At 50.7% G+C, this 27,070-nt stretch overlaps 11 protein-coding genes across 11 annotated transcripts; 6 read left to right on the top strand and 5 right to left on the bottom strand.

Moving 5' to 3' along the window:
• Positions 1-1,891: 1,891 nt before the first annotated feature.
• EJ05DRAFT_147880 (MFS general substrate transporter) lies at positions 1,892-3,988 on the bottom strand. The gene is made up of 3 exons (XM_033739296.1): positions 3,687-3,988; positions 3,358-3,631; positions 1,892-3,303 (listed from the first exon to the last, which is right to left on the bottom strand). Exons 1-3 carry the CDS (start codon positions 3,829-3,831, stop codon positions 2,112-2,114), a joined length of 1,611 nt encoding a protein of 536 aa, XP_033596529.1. The 5' UTR covers positions 3,832-3,988; the 3' UTR covers positions 1,892-2,111.
• Positions 3,989-4,441: 453 nt separating this feature from the next.
• Positions 4,442-5,474, top strand: EJ05DRAFT_147987 (uncharacterized protein). Its single transcript, XM_033739297.1, has one exon. It carries the CDS (start codon positions 4,610-4,612, stop codon positions 5,420-5,422), a length of 813 nt encoding a protein of 270 aa, XP_033596528.1. The 5' UTR covers positions 4,442-4,609; the 3' UTR covers positions 5,423-5,474.
• Positions 5,475-5,526: 52 nt separating this feature from the next.
• On the bottom strand, positions 5,527-6,564 carry EJ05DRAFT_504190 (uncharacterized protein; the record flags this gene model as incomplete). The annotated part of the gene is made up of 1 exon (XM_033747527.1): positions 5,527-6,564. The coding sequence occupies one exon, from the start codon at positions 6,562-6,564 to the stop codon at positions 5,527-5,529; it is 1,038 nt and encodes a 345-aa protein (XP_033596527.1).
• A 3,331-nt stretch (positions 6,565-9,895) lies between these two features.
• EJ05DRAFT_489340 (uncharacterized protein) lies at positions 9,896-10,444 on the top strand (the record flags this gene model as incomplete). Its single annotated transcript, XM_033745778.1, has 1 exon — positions 9,896-10,444. One exon carries the CDS (start codon positions 9,896-9,898, stop codon positions 10,442-10,444), a length of 549 nt encoding a protein of 182 aa, XP_033596526.1.
• A 1,003-nt stretch (positions 10,445-11,447) lies between these two features.
• EJ05DRAFT_520830 (cystathionine gamma-lyase-like protein) lies at positions 11,448-13,252 on the top strand (the record flags this gene model as incomplete). Its single annotated transcript, XM_033748751.1, has 3 exons — positions 11,448-11,573; positions 11,630-11,715; positions 11,778-13,252. The coding sequence occupies 3 exons, from the start codon at positions 11,448-11,450 to the stop codon at positions 12,805-12,807; spliced, it is 1,242 nt and encodes a 413-aa protein (XP_033596525.1). The 3' UTR covers positions 12,808-13,252.
• Positions 12,606-14,310, bottom strand: EJ05DRAFT_479620 (uncharacterized protein). The gene is made up of 2 exons (XM_033744712.1): positions 13,183-14,310; positions 12,606-13,127 (listed from the first exon to the last, which is right to left on the bottom strand). The coding sequence occupies exons 1-2, from the start codon at positions 13,935-13,937 to the stop codon at positions 13,037-13,039; spliced, it is 846 nt and encodes a 281-aa protein (XP_033596524.1). The 5' UTR covers positions 13,938-14,310; the 3' UTR covers positions 12,606-13,036.
• Positions 14,311-14,662: 352 nt separating this feature from the next.
• Positions 14,663-17,411, top strand: EJ05DRAFT_443933 (exocyst complex component Sec10; the record flags this gene model as incomplete). The annotated part of the gene is made up of 5 exons (XM_033742101.1): positions 14,663-14,764; positions 14,818-15,656; positions 15,709-15,883; positions 15,931-16,601; positions 16,652-17,411. The coding sequence occupies 5 exons, from the start codon at positions 14,663-14,665 to the stop codon at positions 17,409-17,411; spliced, it is 2,547 nt and encodes an 848-aa protein (XP_033596523.1).
• A 2,848-nt stretch (positions 17,412-20,259) lies between these two features.
• EJ05DRAFT_147536 (phosphate:H+ symporter) lies at positions 20,260-22,664 on the top strand. The gene is made up of 3 exons (XM_033739294.1): positions 20,260-20,692; positions 20,739-21,084; positions 21,132-22,664. The coding sequence occupies exons 1-3, from the start codon at positions 20,358-20,360 to the stop codon at positions 22,443-22,445; spliced, it is 1,995 nt and encodes a 664-aa protein (XP_033596522.1). The 5' UTR covers positions 20,260-20,357; the 3' UTR covers positions 22,446-22,664.
• On the bottom strand, positions 22,665-23,907 carry EJ05DRAFT_520820 (uncharacterized protein; the record flags this gene model as incomplete). Its single annotated transcript, XM_033748750.1, has 4 exons — positions 22,665-23,222; positions 23,280-23,414; positions 23,452-23,574; positions 23,893-23,907. 4 exons carry the CDS (start codon positions 23,905-23,907, stop codon positions 22,899-22,901), a joined length of 597 nt encoding a protein of 198 aa, XP_033596521.1. The 3' UTR covers positions 22,665-22,898.
• A 486-nt stretch (positions 23,908-24,393) lies between these two features.
• On the top strand, positions 24,394-25,722 carry EJ05DRAFT_443904 (uncharacterized protein; the record flags this gene model as incomplete). Its single annotated transcript, XM_033742098.1, has 2 exons — positions 24,394-24,508; positions 24,617-25,722. 2 exons carry the CDS (start codon positions 24,394-24,396, stop codon positions 25,720-25,722), a joined length of 1,221 nt encoding a protein of 406 aa, XP_033596520.1.
• Positions 25,723-25,796: 74 nt separating this feature from the next.
• Positions 25,797-26,780, bottom strand: EJ05DRAFT_147525 (uncharacterized protein). The gene is made up of 2 exons (XM_033739293.1): positions 26,682-26,780; positions 25,797-26,629 (listed from the first exon to the last, which is right to left on the bottom strand). The coding sequence occupies exon 2, from the start codon at positions 26,613-26,615 to the stop codon at positions 25,872-25,874; it is 744 nt and encodes a 247-aa protein (XP_033596519.1). The 5' UTR covers positions 26,616-26,629; positions 26,682-26,780; the 3' UTR covers positions 25,797-25,871.
• Between the last annotated feature and the right edge of the window lie 290 nt (positions 26,781-27,070).

Here is a 27,070-nt window from a genome sequence, read left to right as displayed (position 1 = left end):
CTGCGCCGCCATGTTGCATCGCAGCCCGTGTGTCAACCACCATTTCTCCGACTGGTAAGGTTTCGCGCTGGTTGTTCTCTCATTTATTCATAGCCCTCTCCCTCCTCCTCCCTCACCTCGGCCTCTTGCGCGCCATGTGTTTTTTCTCTCTCTCGCATGGCAGGGTTTCACCTGGCACGCAATGGAGATCCAAACCACCTACAAGGCCATTCCCAGCCTCCGATCAGACTGAGATACTCCAGACTTGAGATCGGGTACCGTGCGCGCGGTTCATCTTCTTGGACTTTTGGTACGGCCGGTATGAATAGAATATCTGCTGTGAGAGCGTCGTGAGGCGTTGGGAGTCGTGAACAGCCCTTCCACCACATGACGCTGAAGCACTATCGAGAGGCGCGGGAAATCCGCGCTCGTTCTATGATATACGTGACTCCTCCGCCACAGCGTTCTGAATAATACCTGGTATCCACGCGTCTCCAGGGTTGACCCATGCAAACACTCTAGACCCTTGTGTCCTTGGGCCATCACCACATTGGACACTGCAAGAAATTGTAATACTCGCAGTGCTGCTGCATGCAAAGCACGACGATGATGATACAAGAAGAGGAGGAGACTCGGGTCCCACGACGTCTCCGTCCTCGCCACATCCTTGCTCACCCTCTCGATGCCGGTACACTCGTTCACGCATTTTCCATCACCGTTCGCTGATTGTCGGCTTGCGATCGATACGTCTACTTCCTTGTCCTCCCAACCCGTCCTGTGTGAGACCACTAGAGGTACGAAGCGAAGGTAAATAGTCGTCAGGGTGGTCTGAACGAGGTGGCACGGGCAGATTTCCAGACGAAGCGCCGTGTGCGCGTGCAGATTTCATGGCGGACATCGATGCGTTGCCGGGGATAGATAGCAACGAGAGTGAAGCGTTTTTCCACCCGGGGCGCAAAAAGCCACAAGCGAAGTGGGAGTCATATAGGCGTGGTCGTGGTCGTGGTTGTGTCTATCTGCCGGGCGCACAGAAGACACGTTCTGTGCGACGACGACGACGACGAAGCGCAAATGTCTGACGCACGAGGCGAGGTCTTGGGTTTTGGATCCTATGACGATCCGGAACTTTGCAGCCGTGGTGTGCAGGTATGCGGGTGGGCACTGGGATGTTGGCGTTGCCTGGTTTCCAATCCTACCATATAGTAACATTCTGTACGTATCGACTCGATATACCAAACTTTCCTCCGTCCATTCATCACAGTCTTCAAACATCCCCAGCTCTCAAGGCATAAAGCCCAGCACCTCGTCTTCATCCCATGACCATTCCTATTCCCATTCCCAGTCCCAATCTCACTTCCCTCCCCTCCCCTCCTCTCACCAGCCCTACGCTCACCCCAATCACGCTTCTTTCAAAACACCTCATCCAGGCCCACAAGGCGCACTCTACCCCATACAATCGCCAAAGGATAGATAGGACCCATTACCCAGAAAAAGACCCCCCACCCATGTCATAAGTGCTGCCCAAAAAGCAAGGCGACCCTTTCTCCACACTACCGCGCACTCGGCGGGAAGCAGGGATCTGGTCTCCGCATGTACCCGTTGCCTTATTTGCCTTGTTTCTCGTATGTACCTACTGCTGCACTCTTCGGGGCCCGGGGGGTCGGTCGGACTAGATGTGTACTGTGTGTGCATCTAGACAATGCATTCTGGAATGAAATACGGGGTTGTGAGTGAGTTGGCTTTGGAGAGTGGGAGGGGGAGGGGATGGTTGTAGTCGTGGTAGTGGTGAGTTATTTGTTTTGTTTTGTCTTGACTGTTGGCAGGTGCAAGTATATGCATTAGAATCGCAAAGGAGGTTTGAAGGATTAATGTTGTGAGTGTCACGGATTGTGTGACGTATGTTCCTGAGGCTCAATTTTGGCCAAGACGAGACGATGGGTCGCTTGATCGAGTCCTGAAACTTTGATGGGAGAATGGAGGTGATTGGCATGGTTTAGACTGGTAACAGGTAGTTGCTATAGTATTGCTTATACTGTCGAGACCCTCCCAAGTGGCCCAAGTGGGAAATTGGTTGCGAAAAGAATGATATCATGTGCTCCGTGCTGCCTCTATTACGCCAGAAGACGCGCACTCTACTCCGTAGATCGATGAGGACTTCTACTCCGAACTCTTTCATTGGACCTTGGTAGTTGAAGGCCACTGTTCACCTTGGTGATCAACTCTCCGTCCTCGCCTCCATCGTCACTGCTCTGCGAGTCTGTAAGACTAGCCATCTCGAGAACGTCCTCTTCATCCCTCTCCCGCCTGGTTCCATGCCCGTTGGGCGAGGCCTCCTCCGTCTTCGGCTCATGCTGGTGCAGCTCCATATTTCTGAACATAAAGTACAGCCCAAAGTCGTACGCGAGGCGGAAGAGCCCTGCAGCCACAAAAGCAACCCAGAATCGATCTCCACCGGCTAGCAAACCCGTGACTGTAGGTCCGGCCGTCGCGGCTAATGTGCGTAGCGTGCTTGTAATTCCCATGACTGCTGTGCGTTCGGAGGGCTTGACAACAGCTGAGATGAAGGCGACGCGAGGCGCTTGATCCATGTTGTTGAGGCCGGCTCGAACGAAGAGGAGAAGCGCTGCCATCCATAGGTACGGGGCCGCTGGGAAGAGGACCACGGCAGCGGACGAAGGCACGTGTGTGAAGACCATGGTGTTGATCAACCCGAGCTTGCGTGCCAGCGGTCCTGCGAATACGGCGCCGATGGCAGCCAGGAAGTAGCCAACGGACGTGATATCGCCCAACGTCGACTTGGCCGGGTGGAACTTTGTGTCTGTGTAGTAATTTGTGATTGACCAGGGCACCATTCCGTCTGCGAGCGAGTCGACGGACAGTAAGAACCAGAGCTTATACATCGTGGACCGCGTTGGAGCGGAGATCTGGGACAGAGAGCCGACAAACCATGACTTGGCTTTTGCCGGCCAGGATTGAACAGGTGGAGGCACGAGGTCGATTGCTGGTGTGTTGTGTGTGCTTGATGCCCCGTTGCTGGGGTGGTGGTCTTCTTGCGGTATTTGTGCATATGAGTCGGACGGATGCGCCTCGCAGGCATCGGTCAAGCACAAGACCATGACGACGTTGACAATACCCATGGCTGCGTATATCCAGAACAGCATATGATATGCACTGACCGGCTCCCATCCTTCTCGATTCTGTAGTGAATTGACTATCCTGCCAGATGCTTCGCTGCCAATACTCGATCCAATGGCGGAAATGGTGACATACCATGCCAGCACGTCAGATCTGGTCGAAGGAGTAGTCAATTGAGACAGCATTGATCTGAGATGGGTTAGTGGAACCTGTACCCAGAATTCAGTGTCCATGTTGTCTCACTCTTCCACCGCACGAAACGGACCGTAATCACCCCCTGTGATACTGATGACTCCCACGATAGCTGCAAGAAGCAGGATCCAAAAGTTCTCGAAGATAGCAAAAATTGCACCGCTGAGTATCATCAACACCGAGCCTGCCAGAAGAACTCTCCTCCTCCCAACCCGATCAGCTATGAGCGTAAGAAACGTGCCAAGAAATACATCTCCAACAAGGGTCAATGTCATGAACGCGCCAATTTGGTGGTCGGAAAAGTCGAGAGCCGAGAAGAAGATGGCTGGATTATGTATGAGCAACAAGACTTCACCCTACACACAACATCAAGAACAGACCTAATATCAGTGAATTTGTCCCATATGCAAACATTCGACATGATCTGGCTAAGATGATGAGGTAGGCATCACGGCCTGTTTCGTGAATAGATCCGAGTCCGAACTCATGGTAGAACCATTTCAGAGATGATAGACCTGTAGACATGCCCTAGCGAGGTAAGACAGATTAATACCCTAAGAGAATGAAATCGCAAGATCTAAGAGTTCAATAGCCAAGAGATGTAGATGTTGTCTCATCTCAAGCTGCACTCGGGCGAATTAGTCGCGTGCGGGGATCCATCAGGCCGCCCATCCCGGTACCCATTCAGAACGGAGCGGTATCGGCTATCTGAAAATGAATAGTATTCTGGCCACTATGACAGATGTTTCCATGGTCAAGAGCGGAGACTGTAGAGCAGTTATAGTGAGTATGTTCAGTATAAAGAAGCCAGAGCGACATGAGGATGACTGCGACGGACTTCACTCCGTGATGTGGCTGGCTGCAGGTCCTAGAATGCCATGCACTTGCGTTATACGAGCGGGGAAGACAAAAGTAAGAAGTACCGTGACAACGACTTCACATCCGAACAGAACAGGAGACAGATAACCTAGTCTCATCGTGCCAGTCACAATGTAAAACATCAAAGCGATATACAGTGGAACGGACGCCGACGAAACCGGCTCCGGCTTGTGCCTGATGCTGGCTGGCAGCATCACCGAAGTCCGGCCTGCAGCCCCCTCCGGTGGAAGATATGAACCGCCGAGATACTCCGGCCAACTACTAACAACATCATTCAGTCTTGTTTAGACTTGTACTTGCTCCTGTGACTCCATCGTGACACTTCAGCGTAGATTCCAGGGAACCAGGCTGACCACGGCCCGCGACATCGACAATCTATTCCTCCGCGCCAGCGCGAACACCGAAACGCTCGCTCATAGGGAAAATGGTTGTGTCGTCCGAGGCACTCGCCCTTCCTCGCCTGCTCTTTCTGCACGGCGGCGGCGTAAACGCCTTCATCTACGAAACGCAGTGCCGCACACTCCTTCCTCTCCTCCGGCAGCACTTCCGATGCGTCTTCGTCGACGCACCCTTCCTCTGCCCCCCGCACCCAGACATCGTCACAGTCTATGGCGAACACGGCCCGTTCCGTCGCTGGCTCCGGTGGAAAGAGGAGCACGCGCCGGTTCATGTAGAGAGTGCCCTGGAAGAGATCACATATAGTCTACGGTGTGCCATCGAAGACGACAATCGGCAAGGTGCAACCGGAGAGTGGGTTGGACTTGTAGGCTTTAGCCAGGGCGCAAAGATGGCGGCGAGTATGCTCTTGGAGCAGCAAACGCGGGAGGCGCAGTTATCGGCTGGTAAAGGCGTGGGGACGTGCGGTGTGGAGGGTGTGAGGTGGAGGTTCGGGGTCCTTATGGCTGGAAGGGCGCCCCCGGTTGTGCTGGATCCGGCAAGACAAACAGGCAAATCACTACACACCGTTGACGCCGTTACTGATGGAGCTATAAAAGCAAATGAGGGGGTCGATAAAGAGGCGAGGATTAAGCTACCAACTTTCCATATACATGGGCTGCAGGATCCTGGCCTGTACTTGCATCGGATGCTATACAAGGAGTACTGCGAAGAGAGTAGCAGGAAGCTCATGGAATGGGAGGGAGCACACAGAATTCCGCTCAAGACTGCTGATGTCACAGAAGCTGCCCAAGGCATCTTGGACATCGCCCGAGCGACAGGGGCTTTGAGCCAGCCATAGACGGGACCGAGTTTGCATAGAATATAGACATACATAGAGCGGTTGGTACTCAACAACTATTTCTAGCAAAGGTTGCGTCTCCGAGAAGTCCAGCCTCCAAGTGCCTATTCGACGATCTCGCACTCCTCTCTAATCTCTGCCGGTAGCGCATAAATCTCCTCCCTCAGCAGCTCAGGCCTATTCAAAAATACCAACGCCCTCAACAGTGCTTCAATACTATCCCACGAGACAGCCACCGCCCCTGGCCCGCTCACGATGAGAAAATACCTCCACTGGAACGGAAGACCATACCTCTCCGCCCGGCGACACCACAGCGCCCAAACTCCATGCTCAGTCGTACTCCCTGGAGGCTTCCCCCACGATGCCCGATTGCCACCCATACAGAGCCCCGCCACGACATCATAAACCTGCCCCAGCGGCCGCGGTGTCACGTTCACCTTCGCCAAAAGCAGCGGTCGCGCCATAATATGCTGGTGATTCTGCAAGCACCCAGGCCCGTCCCACACCACCCAGCGCTCCGCAAAACTCGCGCCGAATGGCGATCCCGCAACGAACACGGCATGCACGCGGATCAAAGCAAGAAAGTCAGCCGGCAGGATCGGGAGCGGCACACCAAACTTCTGCACGTCTGTAGCCGTGTGGTGGTCGCTCAGCTGCTGACTGGCCAACTTTATATACAGCTCCGTGGCGCCGTGGCTGTCCATCTTGCCGTTATTGGAGGGGGTTGCCGGGTGTGGCAGTACGCCGCCGAAGGCAAAGAGCGATGTGGTGGTGTACCAGTGCGGCTCGACGAACGGGAGGACGTAGCGGCGCGAGACGGAGTTGATGAGGATAGACGGGTTGCCAATGCTTGTGCCTAGGTGCGTATAGAGATCGGGCGTTCCAATAGGGGTGTTTGCGCCATGGAGAGTCGCGCGGATCAGGGAGAACATCTGGCAGCCGAGATGGCGTGCGGCTCGATCTAGCATGGCTGTGCGGAATGATTTGATGGAGTTGGTAAGATCTGGTGGTGATGAGGGGGCTTGCGTGTGTTGCCGGACATGTCTGTTCGTATATTCGGAGTAGGCATTGACCTGGGCGTGTGATGGCTGAGTGAGCGGTTGTGCCCTTGGAGCAAATGAATATGGCCAGAATCTAGACATGATGGCTGGGCTCTGGACTCACGACTCCTTTCGATGACCTGGGAAGGATTTCGTAATCAGGCCTGGGGAGGCGACATACAAGCTCATGACGTGGTTCGTTCTATAGGAATACGTATGCCAGGTCAAACACTGTGGGTTGGTGAATTGTGCGGTGAACAAAACATTACATTGTTGATAGACCCTGCGGCGGGCGTGAAAGGAAGCATGAACAAGCACAGGGGTAGTGGTGGTCATCTGAGGGAACGCATTTTCCCGAGTCGAGTAGCAACTGCCAGAGATCAAAAAAAGCGTCATGGTACAGCACATCAAATGCCTCCTTCCTGTGCGGTACATGTTGCACTTTGTCGGGTTCGACAGGAGCACTGGGCCATCTACAGCTTTAGTAGTGGAGAACCTTGGCGATACTCTGCAAACAGAACTCCTTCGGTCTAGAAACTTGCACGTAACCGTCGGGTTGCCTGGGCACGGCACAGTTCATCGAGAACATCACAGTGGCCGTTCCACGTATTTCCTCATCCTATCATGTCCCGAAGACGTAAGGGGCTATTCCCCAATACAGCCATCTTATGTAAAGATCACCTAGATTTTCACATGATTGCTGACACCAGTGATTATAATAGAATTGTATCGAGACAGCAATCGACAGCAGGATATTTGCACCGCATTAAATAACGGCTGAGGACGAAACAGTTAACAGTGTTGTCTTATGGGTCCAGGGTGGAAGTACATAGGTAGACGCTCGAGCTTTCACAAGAGCTAGTCAAGACATATCAAAAACATATATCAGAACTACAATTGGAGATACCGAGACCTGTTCCAAAGACTGTCTTATAGTACTTAACACTCCCCTTAACCGCGCCTTACAGGCTAACTTTGCACAGTACACTTTCAGCTAGATAGCATTGCTACATGCAGATAACCATTACCTATAACTATTTTTCAACTATTGATTAACGACCGGACATGTAGCCGAGAGACATTTGCATATATCAGTAGAGTAAAATACTAAAGCATGGTTGGACAATGCAAACATGGTAAATTCGGTAAGAAAACATATATTCAACCCATGATCATTATAATCGATGTAATAGTCAGTCATACATGGAGAGAACAACACGACGGGTGTATGATGAAGTGATTAGTGGGCATTAGAACGTTCCAAAAATGTAAAACATTCAGCAGTGGGTATTCGCTAGTGGTCACCCACCTAACTACTAATCCACCCCTAACCAGCTTAAATAGGCGGGAGCGAACGGGACCGCTTGCTTTCTGGTTGGTATGGCCGAATGTGTTCGAATCACGTATATTTGAAACTATATCCTTCTTTAATCATGGTTATGCTGATTCGTGATGTGATGTTCGAGGTACTAATCAAGGCATACACAGGAAGCTTAGTGAAGGAAGCCCAATGAGCGACCAATGAATAATGCTTCGTTATTTGTGTTGATTTAATCTGATTAGAGCAATTATTCGATTAATCGATCCTAACAGATACTTCTGCTAAGTTATTGGCACCACCATCTATTGATTGACAATACGAAAGCCGACTCACGCCCACCTACAATAAGGTAGAAGTCACAATCACCACCAAACAATACGTCAAATTTGTCAATCCGGACTGTGGAGCATGAGGTCCCCACTACTCTCTTCCTTCGCGTTGCTTGCCACGACTACCTTCGGCATGGCCTTTACTGTTATCTCGCTCTATTACTATTGGTGCTACGACTGACTGAAGCAGGGATGAAGTTGTAGATTTACAGATTCTTATATCACTACGCTGTTATTAGTATAGGGGTGAGAATCCGTTCTGCGTTAATGTACAAATAATGACATGTGCTAGGTCATATAAGTCTTTCCCCAGGGCGCTTATAAAGGTCCCAAATGTCCGACGCAATCGACCGGGCATTAACAGTCACATGTTGACGTGGCAATTGGTTGATAATATAATGTCGTCCATGGATTTAAGAAGAAACAGTAGTGGCGGTTTGTCGTAGCAGTGACGAAGGAGAATATTCCTCTCTACCGTACAATACCCCGAGATCCCTTATAGACTCGGGTGCCCGTTACGTTCATAGAACCATCAGAATTCAAATTTCGCTTGAGGATCAAAACGATCATGACGTCTTAACTTTGAATAGCACCTGCATAATGTTAACATGGGTGGCCACATAGCGTTATCAGACAAGCGTAAAGGGATTCCCATGTCAGCATTGTCAGTATCGATTGGCGAGGACGAGGAGACTATTGGCAATATACAGCATTACTGCATGATGGCCTGTCAGATTTCGGGTGTCACTGTATTAGAAAGGTAATCCGAGCAAGGAAGGCTAGGTGACAGGTGGCGAAGGCTAGAGAACGAGAAAGACAATAAGAGAGACAGGCAGAGAGCGAGACGAGATGATTTCCAGCGAATGTTCCAGTTCGAGTCTGGATGGATGGTGGAGTGATGGCGTGGCGGAGTGGGGAAGCGGTGGTGCGACTGCGTCCTTACCTCATGGTGCATAGGTATCTTTGGCACGGCCAAGCCATTCCGTCAATCGTTCATAGGCTGTTGGTTGCGAGCGAGAAGGTACAAAGTACAGACCAAGGCAGTCACTGTCACATCGGTTTGAGGCGTAGCGCTGTGACACGGACCATACCTACTGCCACTATGACGTCCCAAAAGCTTGTATAATTCTAATATAAGTCCTACACAGTTGTCTACCATGTGAGAGACGTCCCCGCAAGGAAGGTGGAGGTTAGGGGGTTTTGAATTTTTTTGATGGACGCCGCCTGCGCGACTAATGCCAGGGGCCAGGGCTTCCTCCGACGGCGCCCGACAGCTAGTCGGGGACCTGGTGGAGTTTGGTATCGATAGGGGTCTCTGTAGCCAATCAGTACTCCATTCCAGACTGAAGCTATGATCGTTACCCGATGCGCATTCACTTTGAAACACACTTTGACCTGCTGCGTCCACAATCAGTGTCAGCGTTGTCCTTGATTGGGAAAGGCAGAAGGTTTTTTCTGCTTTGCATTGTGTTGCTTTGGCTCCCGGTCGTGGTCATGGCTACCGACAATATGGCCATACATGTGCAACAAACGCACGCTGACCCACTCACACTCTTCAGGAGATCCTATATTTTGCTGTCTCCCCAGCCTTGATGTTTCCTACCTTCTGTTTCTGTTTCATCCTCTAACCTATCCTGCCACTACATTCGTTTGAGAGCTGGTATCACAGTCGTTATTTAACCACACACTTTTCGTTGCATTCTCCTTTCCAACCTCATCAACTACCTACCATAGACCCCGAAATACTACCATCCACCAGATACACGCCAATACACCAGTCAACATGCGTACCTCAATCGCTCTCCTCGTCGCCATCGCCGCCTCCTCGCATGCTCTCAATCCGCGCGGTCAGGACTCCAACTACTTCCTCGAAGATACCGTACCTCAAGGTTACGTTGTATCTCAAATCTCAGACGGCCAGCCTCAAGCCCCAACCTACGCTCCTCCCGTCGTCACTCAGATCTCTGACGGTCAACCTCAAGCGCCTACCCTCGCTCCGTCTGCCCCAGTTATTACCCAGATCTCTGATGGTCAACCTCAAGCACCTACTCCAGCTCCACCAGTTTCCCAGATCTCCGATGGTCAGCCCCAGGCACCGAGCAGCGCTCCAGTCATTAGCCAGATATCTGATGGCCAGCCTCAAGCTCCAACGACGCTGTTGATTGAGACCCAGCCACCGGTCGTCCCATCTGCCGTACCGAGCATCGTAGTACCCTCTGCCGTCTCCAGCGTTGTCCCAAGCCCAACGCCATCACCCACTGGAGCTGCTACCAGCGTGAAGGCCAGTGCATTTGGCCTCGTTGCAGTTGTGGCTGCTATGATGTTTGCTTAAACGCCAGACCATAGGTTGAGGGTCGAGATTATAGGAGCATCTCATTCAATGTGCATATTAACGATGCTGGGGCGTCTCATTAGGTCAAGCATCGTTGCGCAAAAGCACGACAGTAATCGGCGGGTCTGATCTCTTATGTGGCACATATGTAACCATGCGTTCCGCAGTAATTCCTATTCGCTAGGCATGGTACCCTGGATGTGCCTGTAGCAATACAATAGAGTTTGCATACTATCCTACTGCACTTCGATTTTCCTGCACGTGAATGAAAGTGATGATGATATCGGCGGGGTCGCAAACGAATGACACGTATGACGACATGACCATGACTGAAATTACGATCTCCCAGGCTGTCTCACGGGCATGATCGTCAGGGGAAATCGTCTCGGTTACAACACGTCTCAGCTTCAAGTATATGTGGTGTAGTCTCGTTGTAAATCGCAAGACGTACAATGATAACACCGTTTTTTGTGATCACGATTCCAAGTTCGCGTTATCATCGAATCCGCCGTGTAGTATATGTTGTCATAGGCATTGGGGACTGCTCAGAACAGCATTATCGGTTTGATAGTAGGTGACGAGTTCCTTCTTTTCGTCACTTATCATAGAATGATGGCTGTACCTGATGACACGGGCAATGGAGAACAAACTAGAAGGACAATTATTGCTTTGGTCGCAGGGCAGGGCATATAATTCATTTATCATCATCGTCACCTGCGGCCGTACGGCTCCACGCGGCTTAGCGGCCATCCAATCCGATCGCGTCATTGGAGCTTAACCCTTGTCGGACGCCGACCCTAACACTTTTGTCTTAGAAATCGACAAAAAATTATGTGTATCCCCGCCCTGTCTCTGCGCTGGTGATAAATCAAATCCTCTGTTACATATTGTGATATATATATGCGTCTCTAGGTACACACTCGCCAGCATAGCTTCTTTACCAGTTCTGTGCATTGTTTCTTCTTTCCTGAACTATTTTGCGACATAGATTGCATTTACCACCATGACGCAGACCGACGCACCCATCGAAACACCGCCACGCGCACCTACGCCAAAACACCAATTCGGGACTTTGGCTGTCCATGCTGGCTCTCCCCACGACCCAGTGACAGGTGCAGTTATTGAGGCAGTAAGTTTCACTAAGAATAATTCGCTCCAGGAAAATTGGCACTGACCCTCCACCAGATCTCACTTTCCACGACCTTTGCGCAGACCACCGTCGGACAGCCAGTAGGCGCGTACGAATACACACGAAGCTCTAACCCCAACCGGTATGTCCTTGCTCCATTCTGGAAACTTGATTGATAATTACGACTAACACAACTCTGTACAGTGACAATTTCGAAACCAGCATCGCTGCCCTCGAACACGCTCGCTATGCCCTCGCCTTTTCATCTGGCAGTGCGACCACTGCTAATATTCTCCAATCACTCGCAGCCGGCTCCCATGTCATCTCCGTCTCAGACGTCTACGGCGGCACGCACCGCTACTTCACAAAAGTCGCCGCGGCGCATGGCGTTACTGTAACCTTCACTCCCTCCCTCAATCTCCATACCTCTCTCACAGAGCTCATTCGACCCACCACAACCCTCGTCTGGATCGAGTCGCCCTCCAACCCAACTCTGTCCCTCGTCGATATCCGCGCTGTCTCCTCCGAAGCACACAAACATGGCATCAACGTCGTCGTCGACAACACCTTCTGCTCTCCCTATGTACAGACGCCCCTCGACCTTGGCGCCGACATTGTCGTGCACTCTGTCACAAAATACATAAACGGCCACTCCGATGTGCTTATGGGCGTAGCCGCCCTCAACTCCCCCGTCCTGTACGAGCAACTCAGCTTTCTGCAGAACGCAATCGGCGCCGTGCCCTCCGCCTTCGACTGCTGGCTCGCTCATCGCGGCGTGAAGACCCTCCATCTCCGTGCTCGTGCTGCGAGCGAGAATGCGCTGCGCATTGCCACACTGCTCAGTGAGAGCCCGCACGTATTGGCTGTCAACTACCCCGGCCTGGCGTCGCACCCCCAGCGTTCCATAGCAATTAAACAACACCGCGATGGTCTAGGCGGCGGCATGCTGAGCTTCCGGATTCGTGGCGGTAGCGAGGGCGCGGCGCGGTTCTGTGCGGCGACGCAAATCTTTACATTAGCAGAGAGTCTGGGAGGTGTGGAGAGTCTAGTGGAAGTGCCGGCCAGCATGACGCACGGAGGCATTCCCCGTGAGGCTCGGGAGGCAGCAGGTGTATGGGATGATCTTGTACGAGTAAGCTGTGGGATTGAAGATGCTGTGGATCTGGAGGCGGATGTGAGGCAGGCCTTGGAGGTTGCGGTGAACGGTCATAACGGCGTGAAAAATGGTGCATGAATGGGCAGATGGGCGGCACATTGTTTGACATTGCTGCATGTGGATTATAGACGGCGTCTTGGGTCGTGATGTGCTTGGTTATTTATGCGGCTACATATGTGCATACATGTCACACACTTTTCAATTATTACAATATTACTCTTCAAACACTTCGGACCTGCTCCATCCGGGATATATAGTTTAGAAGGACTGTACGTCGCTAGCCCTATACGGAGAACCAGACACCGACTTACCTACCAAACCTCATCTGCGCCTTCGCATAACGGAATAGCGCTCTGATAAAGACTTGGTAATTAACTCCCTCATTATCCGGAACGTGGCTACGCACTATCATTAGCAAATACCCTGGGCCTCAAGAAGAATGACTATACTTACAATATCTCCGTCAACCGCATCTGCCACGGCGGATAACCCTTCAAAATTACTCGTGGTCCAAACAATACCAGCAAGTCCGGCTCGCCCATTACACTCTCCGAAATTTCGGCATCGATCAGCTCTGCACTAACATCCGCCGGGCTCAACTTCTGCCGCTGAGCCATCTCAGCCAGTGTCTTTGTCAGATCAACAAGTGTACTGCGGCCGTCTTCCGCACTGAGTAGCAGAATCGTCAAATGCGGCGGACTGGATCCTTCGGCGCCGGATTCCGCGGTGCCAGGGGGAGTTGTCGGAGGCGAGAAAGAAGGCAAGTGCGGAGCACGTATGGAAAGTGTAGGTTTGCCTGGGTGCGAGGGTCCGTAATACGACGCCAATGTCTCGCTGATACTCCGATGCGTTTGCGGAATGTAGTTCTTCAGGACACCGCTCGGCTCGTAGACGCTAAGCAACGGAATGCCAGCGCACGCAGTCCAGGCTGCGAGCTCTGCGAGGTCCGACACTAAGCTAGACAGGCCAGCCCCTGAGTGTTCGTCATCATCCAGTTCAAGGACTACAGACAGGTGTGCCGGGAGGCGAGATAGTTGCTTTACGTCTTTATGGATGTATTCGGGGGTGCGATGGTGGTAGTATAAGATAGCGCATACGCGGTCGAGGACGGAGTGGTAGGCCTTGCGGAAGCGGATATAGAGTGAGAATATGAAGTGGACGAGGGTGAATGTGAGAAAGTGGAGCTGCGTCTTCAGGAATGAGCGCATTGGCTTGGACCGTTTTGGGCGCGTCGAGGAAATCGGAGCGTGAGAGATGGATTGTGGTGCGGCTGGAGGAAGGTATGGTTTGAGGAGATTCTCACGGTCATGTTTAGTGAGAGGTCGGCCGTCCGGATGGACGTTTCGGCGCAGGACTGCGGTTTCCTTTGCTGCCACCATGGTATGCTGTATACGAGGAGATGGTTATCCTGTAGGAAGGTATTACTTGTGGGTCGAGTGGCCAGCCCGCAAGATCAACAAATAAATGAGATAGAAGGATGAATATAGGTCAAAGAGGACATTGAAATAGAGCGTGTTCTGAGTGAGTCTACAGTATTTATAGAAACTGCATGAAGTAACTTAGCTTCGCCATGAAGCCTGATCATCGTATGGGTTGACGTACGTTTGCTTAGAAGTTGAAGCTTGGTGTGCGCACCGCCACTATTCAGCCACATATGCCACGCGCCGCCAGGGTCTATGTTTGGGTGGAGATGGATACTGCAGCTCCAATCTTGTATTTACTGTTCGCTAACCATACAGCACGAGCCCCAGTGTCTGGATATATCGAGTAGCTAGCCAGCAACAGACTATTGTCTGGTCTCAGGAGTCATTCGATCTACCTTCTGAGAGACTGCGACATTAATGCTCACAGCCCTACCTTCTCCGCCCGCTTCTCCGCATTGAATCAGTGGGTAATTGACCTCCCGGGAATGACAGGAAGGTAACAGGCCACAATGGCTCCTGGAGCGGCCGATACCGCCTCAATCATCACTGGAACGACTCTTACGGGCTCAATTCGTCAAAAAGGACCTATCTTCACCTTGGAGACATTCTCGGTACGTTTCTCTGGACGTCGTCAAGGGTGCAGAGACTAAGTCACACTACATAGGACAAAGACTTCATAGTAAAGGACTTCATTGAAGCGCTGTCTGATGCTGCTGTACCAGCCTCTAGACGCTCCGGCCCGGGCGTCGCACAACAGGCATTCGACCCTAAGCCTCTGATTCGAACATTCGAGCATGCACTATCGCGACTAGGAGGTCTCTCAGAGGACTTGGAAGAAAAAGAGAACGAGCTTTCGGGGTCTGTTCGAAGAGCAGAAGCTGAGCATGGTCGTATTGTACAGACGCTTGGATCGAAATTGGACATGGCTGTGGAGAACTTCAATACATTGGACAGCTCGCTTAATGGAAACGTGGACGATGCTGGGGGTAATGCTGCCCTGAGGATAGGAGAACAGCTTGAGGAGCTGAACAGACAGAGCCAAAGGGCGCAAGACGCTGCAGAACTGATACACTGTTGGGTTGATGTCTCTGAAAAGGGACATCTAAATAGGTTAGAGGACAAGAAGGGGAAGGGAGAAGGATCAGTACAAGCTGCAAACATGGCGAGACAGCTGTTACGCATAAGTCATCGCCTTGACGGGGATCCTGCGTCACAATTCAATGGCACAGGTGTGAATGGCTCTCTGCTACGCAGTGGAGCTCAAGCGAAGAATCGGACGAGAGAAATCATCGAGAAATTCTTAGAATCACTTGAGACAGATCTTCTGAAGCAATTTGATGGCTTCTATCGACGGCAAGATTTTGAGCGGATGAAGGAATGTGCCATTGCCTTGAGAGACTTTAGCGACGGGTCCAGTGTGAAGGCACTCTTCGTCAATCAGCATCAGTTCTTCATTGATAGAAGTCAATTGATTACTGAGGAGATTGCTGGGGATGATGAAGCGTGAGCTCAAGCTCTGATACTACATTTAGGACCCCACTAACTGTCTTTTCAGGTGGGCAAGCCTAGCGGATCCGGACACAGAGCCTCCTGGCGTGGATCCGAGCTTGCAAACACTGATTGACGAAGTGAGAATTGTGGTCCAAGAAGAGTCCTTTATCATCAAACGCGCTTTTCCATTCTACGATGAAGTTTTGATCAGGTTCTTACAGAGAGTGTTTCAACAATCGGTTAGTACCTCGCATTATACATACCACTCCTAGCTGACTTAACAAAGATCCAACAAAGACTTGAATTGGTTCTTGAAAAGGCCGACTCGGTATCATCGTTAGCATTCCTGCGGTCGCTACAGTCAGCCAGGTCATACGCTCAGGGCCTAGTAGACGACTTAAAGGCACATGGTTTGACGGAGCACCCCGAGCCAGCCACGTCTCAAATTGCTGCGACTCTTGACCAACAGCTCGAAGACCTCTTTGTTCCTCCATTTGTAGGTACGACTTACATAGAGCGGGAGAAGAAGAATCTGGACGAATTATATTCGTCTTTGCTCTTCAAGTTTACAGTATACCATTCCAAAAGACGAAAGGCACCGACGACAATGTTCTCGTCTTTTAGTCAGCGTGGCAAAGAACTATTGTCATCAGCCCGAGACGCATACATGGAACGACTGGACTCTGCTGAGATACCATCATCGCAAAAGGCCATGCTCTTACGTATAGCAGGTGTGAAAGAGGCAGAGACCGAGAAGAAGGAAATTGATGTCACAGAGGAAGATGGGGCATTAAGCATACCAAACGCCAAACGGATGTTGAAGTGGCTAGCGGAAGGTGTTGGTAGAGGGCTGGAGCTCACTCATGGCGGACCCGAGACACCGAAAGATGTGCAAGCACTACTGAATCTGCTATTGGTCCATATGGGCGATATTTATCTTGACACAGCACTCGATGCGTAAGTGCGCAGTTCAACGAGCATATCTCAGAATTAACAGTATGATACAGCGCCGCCGAACAAGCACTAGCCCAAGAAACCAGCAAGTCTCTCCCAGACTACTCCTATTTCAACACCCTTCGCTCGGCCATCGGCGTCCTTCACCTGCTATCCACTTCCGTTCAGACCGTTCTCCTCCCACTCGCCTCCTCGTCTACCATGATCCGCCGCGATATCGAGAAAAACACGCTCAACACCACCACGACACTCGAGTCGAAAATAAGCACGATTCTTCACCGGACCATTGATTCCGCGCTCAACTATATCACCAAACTCTTAGCCCAACAAAAAAAGAACGACTTCCGTCCCAAAGACGACGACGCCGTCGCGGTTGCCCTTAGCAGTGAAACCACTACCTGCCAAGCAATCACTACCTTCCTCAGCAAGACGAGCCTGCTTGCTACCTCCGCCCTCAGCGGTCGCAATCTGTCTGTCTTCCTCACTGAGCTTGTCATCGGCGTGCGCTCGCTGCTTCTGGAACATTTCCGAAGATTCACAATCAGTCTCACAGGAGGTCTGGTACTCAGTAGGGACGTGACGAAATATGTAGATACAGTACGAGATTGGCCGTTAGGTGACGAGCTACCCCCGGGAGCGGAAGCGATGCATGTGCTCGTGGATGTGGCGAATCTGTTTGTGATCAATCCAGATGCGTTGAGAGAGAGGCTGAGGAGCGTCAAAGGCGATGAGCGGGGTGAATTGAGGGGTTATATCAGTAAGAGAGAGGACGCCGGGAGTGTAGGTGTACAGGCGGTTTTGAGTGCGCTGTAAGAGCTGTATACAACGTAAGTATGATACCGAGCTTGAATTATGTGGAGGCATTAGGATTGCGTTCGATGAGCTTGTTCTTCGCCTAACCACCATAACCACGCGTCAACATTCACGCACACTGTTTGGTACTAACGTGCCTAGATCTCGCCTCCCTTAACATTTTGCTTGCTACCTTCTATCTTGAAGACGATTATTTCTTCTATCAGTCTCCCATACTGCAGAGCTGCGTCTCACAATTATTCCATAACATGGACTTGAATACTGTTTGGTCTGGTTTATTTGGCACTTCCCTTCCGTGCCGACCTGCGACTCTCGGGGATTTGCACTCAGAACTCGGGATCTGCTGGGTTATGGGCGCCTTCCCATAGATTACTTGGAATTTATATAGCAGGGAACTATAGGCATATATAGGGCCCCCCTCTAGATGTGACATGGACGTCTTTATGTAGATAGAATAGATGATGGTCTAACATGGTATGGAATGTTATGGCGGATACTGTTGTGATAAGGGAGCGTATTGACGAATACCACTGTACAGTCGTACCTCATCTAGTCGAGCTGCTGTGTTGCGGACAGGCTGGACAATGGTACTAGACATTGACGGACCGCGAATTCTCTGCTATCTTTCCTCTTTCCCGATGTCAACTACCTCAAGACGACCTCTTCGTGCGGATACGATAGCCCGTAATAGCAGCAGACAACAGCGACACATGCGACACATATGCCTCTCACTATTCCGGGTCCAAGTGCAGCACTGTCAACTCTCGTGTCACCAGGAAGCAAAACGTATGTCACGCGTCTATGTCCACGTACGTAACAGAGCTCGTACAAGACATGGCGAGGCTGCGTGTCTGGCCGGAAAGCCCCTAGTGGTGGACGTGATATTGTGCCTCGTGAGTATTAGCATGGTTGAGCCATAATCGGGTATGTCCGCTAGGTCTCTGCGTGATAAGTCAATGCTGTACTATACCTGGCATTCGGTGAAGCTACTCGTAATCGTAGAGCTGCTTGTCCGATAGCACGTGGTGAGCTCTTGGGAGATGGAGGGACTTCAATGGTGGGTGTTTAGCGAGCATGGGCCAACCTGTGCACGTAAAGCGACTGGCATGTACAATATGTATATATAATAGCTGGCAAGCATGAGTAGGTTGCGTGCGTTGGGAGTTCATGGCTCCACTATGCGGCATATGAGCTCATTGAGTCATTAAGAATTAGGTCGTTAACTTAGTCCAATTGAGACTTGGAGATTAATTGCCGCATGTTTCTGGGTATCAGTGAAGCCGGGTTTAATCGTGTTCCGTGGCAATGGATGTGGTCATAGCAAGCGGGTCTTGACAGCGGAGCGAATTTCTTCATTTAGTGGCAGTAATAATAACTACGCTGGTTACAATGTAAAGATGTGAATGGTGTAAATGTCTAGTACTCTGTGTTCATAGGATCAATGTACGAAGTACAACGGTAATAACATGGACGACGAGTGCTGATTCTGCTGAAGAAAGTGACACGGATATGTCAGTGGCCGATTAGGGTAGCCGACATGTTGCCCCAAGGCACCAGTTTCGGAGAACGATCGATGTGACATTAAGGCACGACTGGATACGGAAATCAGTAGTCTAGGTTAATGAGTTTTACCTCAGCGGAAGGCTGATGACATAAGTAACTAAAAGCGAGTCTAACGACCCAAGCTGAGGCTACCTAGGTAGCTAGTGTGCTACCGGATCTAAGATAGCCTGCTCTCATTGGCCTAATGCTGCCACCCGCGCAGGATAGCGGGCCGTTCGATCTTCATAGCCGTGCAATGAGACCCTAAGATGAGTGCACGGGGTCAGATTCAGCTGTATGATTGGCTAAAAACTCCAGACGTAGTAGCTGAGAATTTCATGATAATAATGGCCTATGCTACTACCCATCACCGAGTGTTTGCTATTATTATCATTACCATTGTTATTTTTGCCGAACACGTGCGGCGCCATCGGATTCTCCGCATCGCCAAACCCTCTCTGAATCGCATCAATCTTCGCTCAATCGCATCGTATCTCATGCTATCGGCCGCTTGTGGCGCTGACAAGACCCCTTGGTGTTGCTTGTCAGTGACCAGGTCTGGCCTGCAGTGACGACATTTGGAGACGAAGTCGATACGGAGGACCTCGGGAGCCATGGCCGTGGTATCAATCATCAAGGCCTTTCTCACTGGGCCCTAGGCCGCGATTGACAGAATTCATCCGTAAACATGGACCCCACACACGTCCGTGGGTAAACAAGCACCCACTTCATCCGGACTAACGTCAATGCGAGGTTAGAGACGATGAGATGGGTGGATCGCTACATTTTCCTCTTCGACGTGCCGTCCATTCCACTTTTACACCTCCACTCTCTCCGCTCTTAGACCCTGACAGCGGACTTGTGGGCAGCGCAGCGCAAAAAAACTCTTCTCGTTGTGCCTGTCTCCATGGTATTGGATATTCATAAACTCTGTCTGTGCCAGTCTCGCATGTTGTATGACCTTTCTTGTCAACCGTGTACGGCCTCCAACGCGCTTCTTCAGCCACTTGGAAATCCTTATTCGCCGAATTATCCGATCGCGCAGCCAGGCAACTCTGCTATTGCCGATATATCTGGCTTTGTTTCACCCAACAGTTTGGAGTCGACGGATTTGCCATGTACGTCATTCGCGGTGGCCTGTACTTCCCAGATACCACTCGAGGCTGATCTTCTGACAACGTGGAGCTTAAACTGACGCTGAAACAGAAACCATATAAGCAATCGTTACTTCCTTAGCCGGCGAAGGATCCATAGTTGGCGCTCTTCGGGGCACGAAGCACGCCGCAAGCTTCCCGTTGCGCTTGGTATATATTGGCACTCTGCAACCCTGCCGCGAGTCGAATTTGCACTGTTGCCATCCATATCTAACCCATTAGATATTCTGAAGTATTGTTACCAGCCAGAATGGCAGATCATATCTTCAATGATGATGCACCCGCCGCTCCACCAGGCCCAAATCCTGACGGCACTAAAAATTTCAGTCACATGTCCATGAACCAGGCTGAAGAGGAAGTCTTCAGGAAACTCATCCGTGCCGACGATAGCTACGATGAGAATGGCGTCTACTGGGCTGACATGAAAATTGGAAGGCGCGCCAAGTTCGTCGGCAAGGTTGACCGCGAGGAAGCTTCGAGGGAACTCAAGTCGATTGGCAGGATGATCAAGAAGGACCCTCTTAGCCCCGTCGGAGCCTATGTCCGAAATATGGTGATTCCTGGTGCAGGTCTTCTACTGGAAGGGTATGATATTTGAAACAATCTTTGTTTATTAGTCTAACTTTCCTAGTTACGTTCTCTTCTCCATTGGTACTATCCGACCTCTGCTCCAAGCCGCATTCCCTGCCTGTTGGAAGCACTTCGAAACTTGCGACGAAACATGGACCCAAGCTGTCGATTATTTAGAGATCGTTGGTATCATCGTCGGCCAAATCCTGGTCGGTGTCATTGGCGATTGGATCGGTCGACGATGGGGTCTTCTACAAGATGCCACCATCATGTTTATTGGTCTGCTCATGCTCACTGCGGCATGGGGAGTCACGGAAAACGGATGGGTCATCTGTTATGTCTGGTCACTGTTCTTCTATGGTATCGGTGTGGGTGGTGAATACCCCATGACTGCTACCTCTGGAATGGCGAGTTCCCAGTGCATTAGTTTTCGATTTCCGCTAATCTTGCTCAGGAAAACGCTGTCGGTTCCGGCAAGGTCAGTACCAGAGACGATCGTCTGCACCGTGGCCGCAAAGTTACCAGTGCCTTTCTGATGCAGGGTTGGGGTCAATTCCTCAACCAGGTCATCCTCATCCTTCTACTCTTGATCTTTCACCACGGCAGCGGTAACCCTCCATACTCCAAAGTGGCCGCTCAATGGACGTATCGTGTCAGCTTTGCCATCCCTGCCGTCGGAACTCTCTGGCTTGTCTACTACCGTGCTTACAAGATGCCATCGGCGAGTAAGCAGCTTATGATCGCCAAGAAGAAGTCGAAAGTCACCGGCTACGACACAAGGTCGCTCAAGATGTGTATGACCCACTTTGGCGGGCGTCTGTTCGCTACTGCCATGGCATGGTACTTTAACGACGTCTTTTTCTACGGGAACAAGCTTTTCCAGAACGAATTCATTAAAGTTTTGACTCCTGGAAACAACGCTGTTATGGTAGGCTGGCTGTATAATCTTATCAACATCGGCGTTTCCCTTGTTGGTTACTATCTCGCCTCCTTCCTTATTGACAACAAGCTCTATGGCCGCAAGTGGATGATGGTCGTTGGGTTTTTCTGCGACTTCGTCTTGTTTGTCGTCCCGGCATTTAATTACGACTTCTTCCTACAAAAGGAAAATATTCACGCCTTCCAGGCTATGTATTTTCTGTCATCCTTCTTCAATCAGTTCGGTCCAAACTCTGTCACCTTCCTCGTCGCCGCAGAGGTGTTCCCTACTCCAGTGCGTGCCACAGCTCACGGTTTCTCTGCCGCTGTAGGTAAGCTCGGCGCCCTGACCGCTGCCGTACTATACAATTATATCGACAACCCGACCAAATTTAAGGTCGTGCCCTGGTTCGGTCTCGCTGGTGCCCTCGTCACTCTCATTTGGATGCCGGATACCACCGGCCTGGATCTCAAGGAACAAGAACGCCGCTGGCGCTATCTCATCGCGGGTCGCGCTCAAGAATACCATGGTGTCGCGGTGCACCCAAAGCACTTATCTTGGTGGGAGCGCATGTGGGGCATCGGCAAACTGTGGGATGCGGAGAAGGACTTTGCAGCACAGGTCGAAGATATGCGTGGAGAGTGGGAAGAGAGTGAGAAGGACAAGGGAAGAGAGGATGGGGACGGACTGAACGAGGAGGGAGAGGAATATGGCGAGCATGTTGCGTCATATTTTAGGAGAACTGGCAGCAACACAGGCGGGGTCAAGGCCACACGTGAAATCCGGGAGAAGAGCGATCTGAACAGCGACACCCAGAGTGATGAGGTTAAAGAGAAGGAAAGTCATTGAGGTATATATTCAAACCCTACGTGTCTGTATGAGTTCGTCAGTATGGGATACTTCAGAATCATAACGTCATAGCAGTTGAACAATCAGACTCGATGATTTATTCTAATCATGCCCTGGACGCCGTCTGCTAATGGCTGACTGTTTATGATCAAGCCCCGTCATTACGAAACAGCGATAGGATACAGCATTTAAAGGCTTACAATCAGGGGTCAAGGGCAAGCAGGCATGATAGCATACAGGTAGTCCAGCGTTGAGGTATACCGGTAGCCCTGATTTCCATGTTATACTACTGTAAGGATCCTACGGTCTACGACCGAGTGGGAGAAGGCCTATATGAGAATGAGACATATCTTAGCCACTACATGATAAAATCGAGGGGTCCATTTGACAGTAATCCTTTTGTCCTAGCTTGTGGGAAGTCATGTACCTGATGCGCGATGGCTCAATTCCTATTCACAATACCGTACAGCTCCTTTGCACTAGAACATGGTAGTACCGCGCCTTCTTCGCGCCTTGTAGCTGGGCATCTTTCGATTCCTGTGCCTCGGTCGTCACGATCTGTCGTTGCTCGTTTGCTTTCTCGATCTCCATCTCCAGCTCAGCTATCTCCTTCATGTACTGTGCTTCCTTGAGTCTTCTTAGTTCTGACGTACTGACACGCAGTTTCTCAATTTCGGCATCTTTCTGGGCTTTTCTGCTTCCATGGTCTGCTTTCAGCACTTCGATATATGCAATCTGTTCTTGGTCCCTCTCGGCCTGAGCTCTGATCAAGTCCGCCTGTAAGTCCTTAAGCTTCCCCTCACATTCTTGAGGCTATTGAATGTGGAAACAGACCACTTCCATCCCAGCTGCTGTGTTATTTAGTGTGATTCTGCGATCTGCCATATCTCTCTGCAAGTCTGTGACAATCTTTCGGTCACTATCGAATCGGGACTTTACGATTTGCAAGGCTGACTCGGCGCCTGCGTCCTGTCTGTACATATGCACACCATTAGCCAGCATGTACTTCTATAGAGTCGCTTTGGCTCCTTAGGTCCCGTTCTCGAAATCCACCAGTCTTCCGGGGCACGTTGTTCCCCGTTGTTGTGGCGAGAGCGACACTTCCAAACCCGTTGTCGCCGACAAGCTTCTTTACACATTCGCAGGTTGTTACAACAGATAGGTTAGTAAGTCACAAAAGTAGGCAAATATGCAGAGTAGCAGGGGACCTTAATCGAAGGTCGGTTGTGGGAGGCAAAACCAGACAGCAACCTGGAAGGCTCTGAAAACTCATGAACAACAAGTCAACAAGAATGGGTCGTCTGTCAGAGTTGATTCCACATCTCATCCCTGTATACATGGCCGACTGCATATAAGGTATAAGCCTCTAGATCAGAAGGACATACTTTCCCCGAGCGACATAGTAGACTGCACAACTGGGTGCTGCCTGATGCACTTGCAGACGCACCTGCAATATCATCATGTTGACCGGATCAGTATACAGAGGATTTCTGTAGTACACAGTATAGCAGCCTGCCCAGAGACCTCTTTTTCGTTTGCGGATAGATGTGGGCTTCCAAAGGACGCAGTAGAGATCGCTACTACTTTATACCACAGTAGAGACTACGTAAGCTAAATTTTCTGATTGTATAGAGCTTTCAAGACTATGATTACTCCGCTAATAACTGCATCTAAGTTGAGATTTGTAGAGTTCTTATAATATAACTCATAACCTTAATTGTACTGAATCAGGTAAAAGCACTATATAACTACCTAGAGCTATAGTATTACTTGAAAAGCTATAACATCTACATTTCATTAGATTCTTAGATAGATAAGTAATAGCTAAAACGTCTTAGAACCTCTTTTGGATACATGAATACTTAGCGTCTTGGCAGAGAGTCTGATTATCCTTACTGAGGTAATCTTAGCCCTCCACTGTCCACACCATGTTCGTCCATGTCGTAACATGGACACACGAAACCGCTTGTATATCATAAGCTCCTTCGTTCTCGGAATTGTTTTAACTCTTGGCTTCAAAGACTTATACCCTGATCTGCAACATCATTTCCGTATCTGCCACCGTCGCCGTCGATTCCCAACTTACCTCAACTCATGGCTTCCTTCAAACGCGCGCTCCGGGGCCCTCGTGCCTCATCATGAACATGTTACACTCAAGGACAACACGGCAGATGTGACGTTACCGGCTCCGCGTGACATTGCAGCAGCAGAAGAAATCAAAGATGGTATCGAAGGTTGTATTGGAAACACGCCTCTTATCCGCATCAAAAGCCTGAGCGATGCCACCGGGTGCGAGATCCTCGCGAAAGCCGAATTCATGAACGGCGCTGGGAATTCTCCCAAGGACCGTGTTGCGCTCAATATTATTACAGCTGCAGAGCAAAATGGCCTGCTCACACCGAATGCTGGCGACGTCATTTACGAAGGCACCGTTGGCAGCACTGGCATTTCTCTTGCAGCCATCTGCCGCGCGCGGGGCTATACCGCGCACATATGTATGCCAGACGACCAGGCGACTGAGAAGAGTGACCTGCTTCTTCGCCTAGGAGCTGTAGTTGAGCGTGTGCGGCCTGCGAGTATAGTGGACAAGAATCAATTCGTAAATCGAGCGCGGACAAGGGCGCAAGAGCATACGAATAGCCAAGAGAAGCCTGGGCGCGGTGTTTTTGCAGACCAATTTGAAAATGAGGCCAATTGGGCGGCGCACTTTGAGGGTACCGGGCCTGAGATTTATGCGCAGTCGGGCGGGCGAGTGGACGCATTTGTGGCCGGTGCTGGTACTGGTGGTACCATATCAGGGGTGGCCAGGTTTCTTAAACCACTGCTTCCAGATATGAAGGTTGTAATAGCTGATCCTCAAGGCAGCGGACTCTACAACCGAGTAAAATATGGAGTCATGTTTGACCCAAAGGAACGCGAGGGGACAAGGCGACGGCACCAAGTTGATACAATTGTGGAGGGTGTTGGTATCAATCGTGTGACGAAGAACTTTGAAGCCGGAAGGGAATTGGTGGACGATGCGATCCGAGTGACAGATGAGCAAGCCATCGATATGGCGCGGTGGCTGGTCGAGAAAGACGGTATTTTCGTGGGGAGTAGCAGTGCTGTTAATTGTGTGGCTGCTACGCAGTTAGCAAAACAGCTGGGACCTGGACATAGAATCGTCACGATACTGTGTGACAGTGGGACACGGCATTTAAGTAAATTCTGGAAAGAGGCTGGAGTTATTGGTGGTGGTGCAGACTTGAAGCTCGACCACGTCTTCAATGCCAAGTGAAGGCCTGGTATTTCACTTCCAAGGTTGTATGAAGTCTCACATGCGACTCATAAAGGTGCTATGGCTCGTACCAAACAGTAGTAGCGGACCTCAGTTCCAACGTACAGCGCTTCGCTCTCTATCATCTGGGGCGAATATCATAGGAAAGGTCAAATCCACTTGCGTCCGCGCCTAAAAGTTGACTCCCTCTCCCTCTCATCCTCAATCTCCCTTCTAACTCTACCATCTAGCCACCTGACCTTAGCTCTCATCTCCCACATCGGTGTTTCGCAACCTCGCAACCCAATAAACTTGCCCACCATTCGTCTCTTGATCGCCAGCCTCTCCACCGCACTCAATTCGCCCCGGCGCCGTCTCGCCTCGGCATAATGGTCCTCCACAGCACCCAGTCCGAGACCGATCATCAATCCATCGTCATTGAACGCTATGTTCTCTCCCGTGCCGCTAGAGACACCACTGACACTATTGGATCTATCGATGTCTTGTCCACGTGAGAGGAACCCCTTGTCCCAGCCCATGCACGCGGGATACAAGCTCGTGTACTCAGTGTGCTCTACCTGATGGTAGTAGCGCGCAAAGGCATCTATTTCATCCTCGGTTAAAAGCCAGTAATGTAACACACTGCGAGGATAGGACTCATGCGGCGGGCCAGCGGGAATGTGTATTGGATATATGGGTGCTAAGGTAAGGCGCATTTGGTCAATTTTGTGCGTGAGGGACGGGTTACGGTCGCGAAGGATACGATTGGCGGCGTGCGATGGGATGTGACTGGGCTGTGTGGTGGTGCTGGAACCGATGGAGGTATGGCTAGGGCTATTCGCGCTCTGGCTGTTCACGCTGCCGCCGACGCGCGAGGCACGGCGCTCAGAAAGTGGAACAAGAGTTTTGCCCATGATTACGGGAGTGGCTACATACTTCAGTGTGAGCTTAGCTAGGGACGTAGGAGGAGGGAGCTAGACTTGTTGTAAATAAAACTACGAGCGTCGGCTCACGATAATGTGGATATCAGGGAGCCTGCTCCGCAATCAGAAATTTACGAATAGAAAGGATAGCAACACTGCAGAGGACATACGATATCAAGCAGAAATACTGCAGACGACCGGGTAGCAAAGTAGAGTGTAGAAGGATGCTGTTCACCAGTCAAGCGCAGCTGGCCTCATATATTGGCGTATACTATTCCTTGTGGCTCGACCACAATGTACAATGGCATTCTGGTTGTGGACCTGTGCCATTTTGAAAAGAGATTACAACGTCTAGTACATAGGATGAGATTACAACGTCTAGTACATAGGACGAGATCACAATGTCTAGTACATAGAACGGCATCACAACGTCTAGTATATATGAC

Source organism: Pseudovirgaria hyperparasitica (assembly GCF_010093815.1).
Source record: "Pseudovirgaria hyperparasitica strain CBS 121739 unplaced genomic scaffold EJ05scaffold_17, whole genome shotgun sequence".
In the NCBI taxonomy this organism is placed as follows: Eukaryota; Fungi; Ascomycota; class Dothideomycetes; order Acrospermales; family Acrospermaceae; genus Pseudovirgaria; species Pseudovirgaria hyperparasitica.
This window is presented reverse-complemented; position numbering and strand designations above follow the sequence as displayed.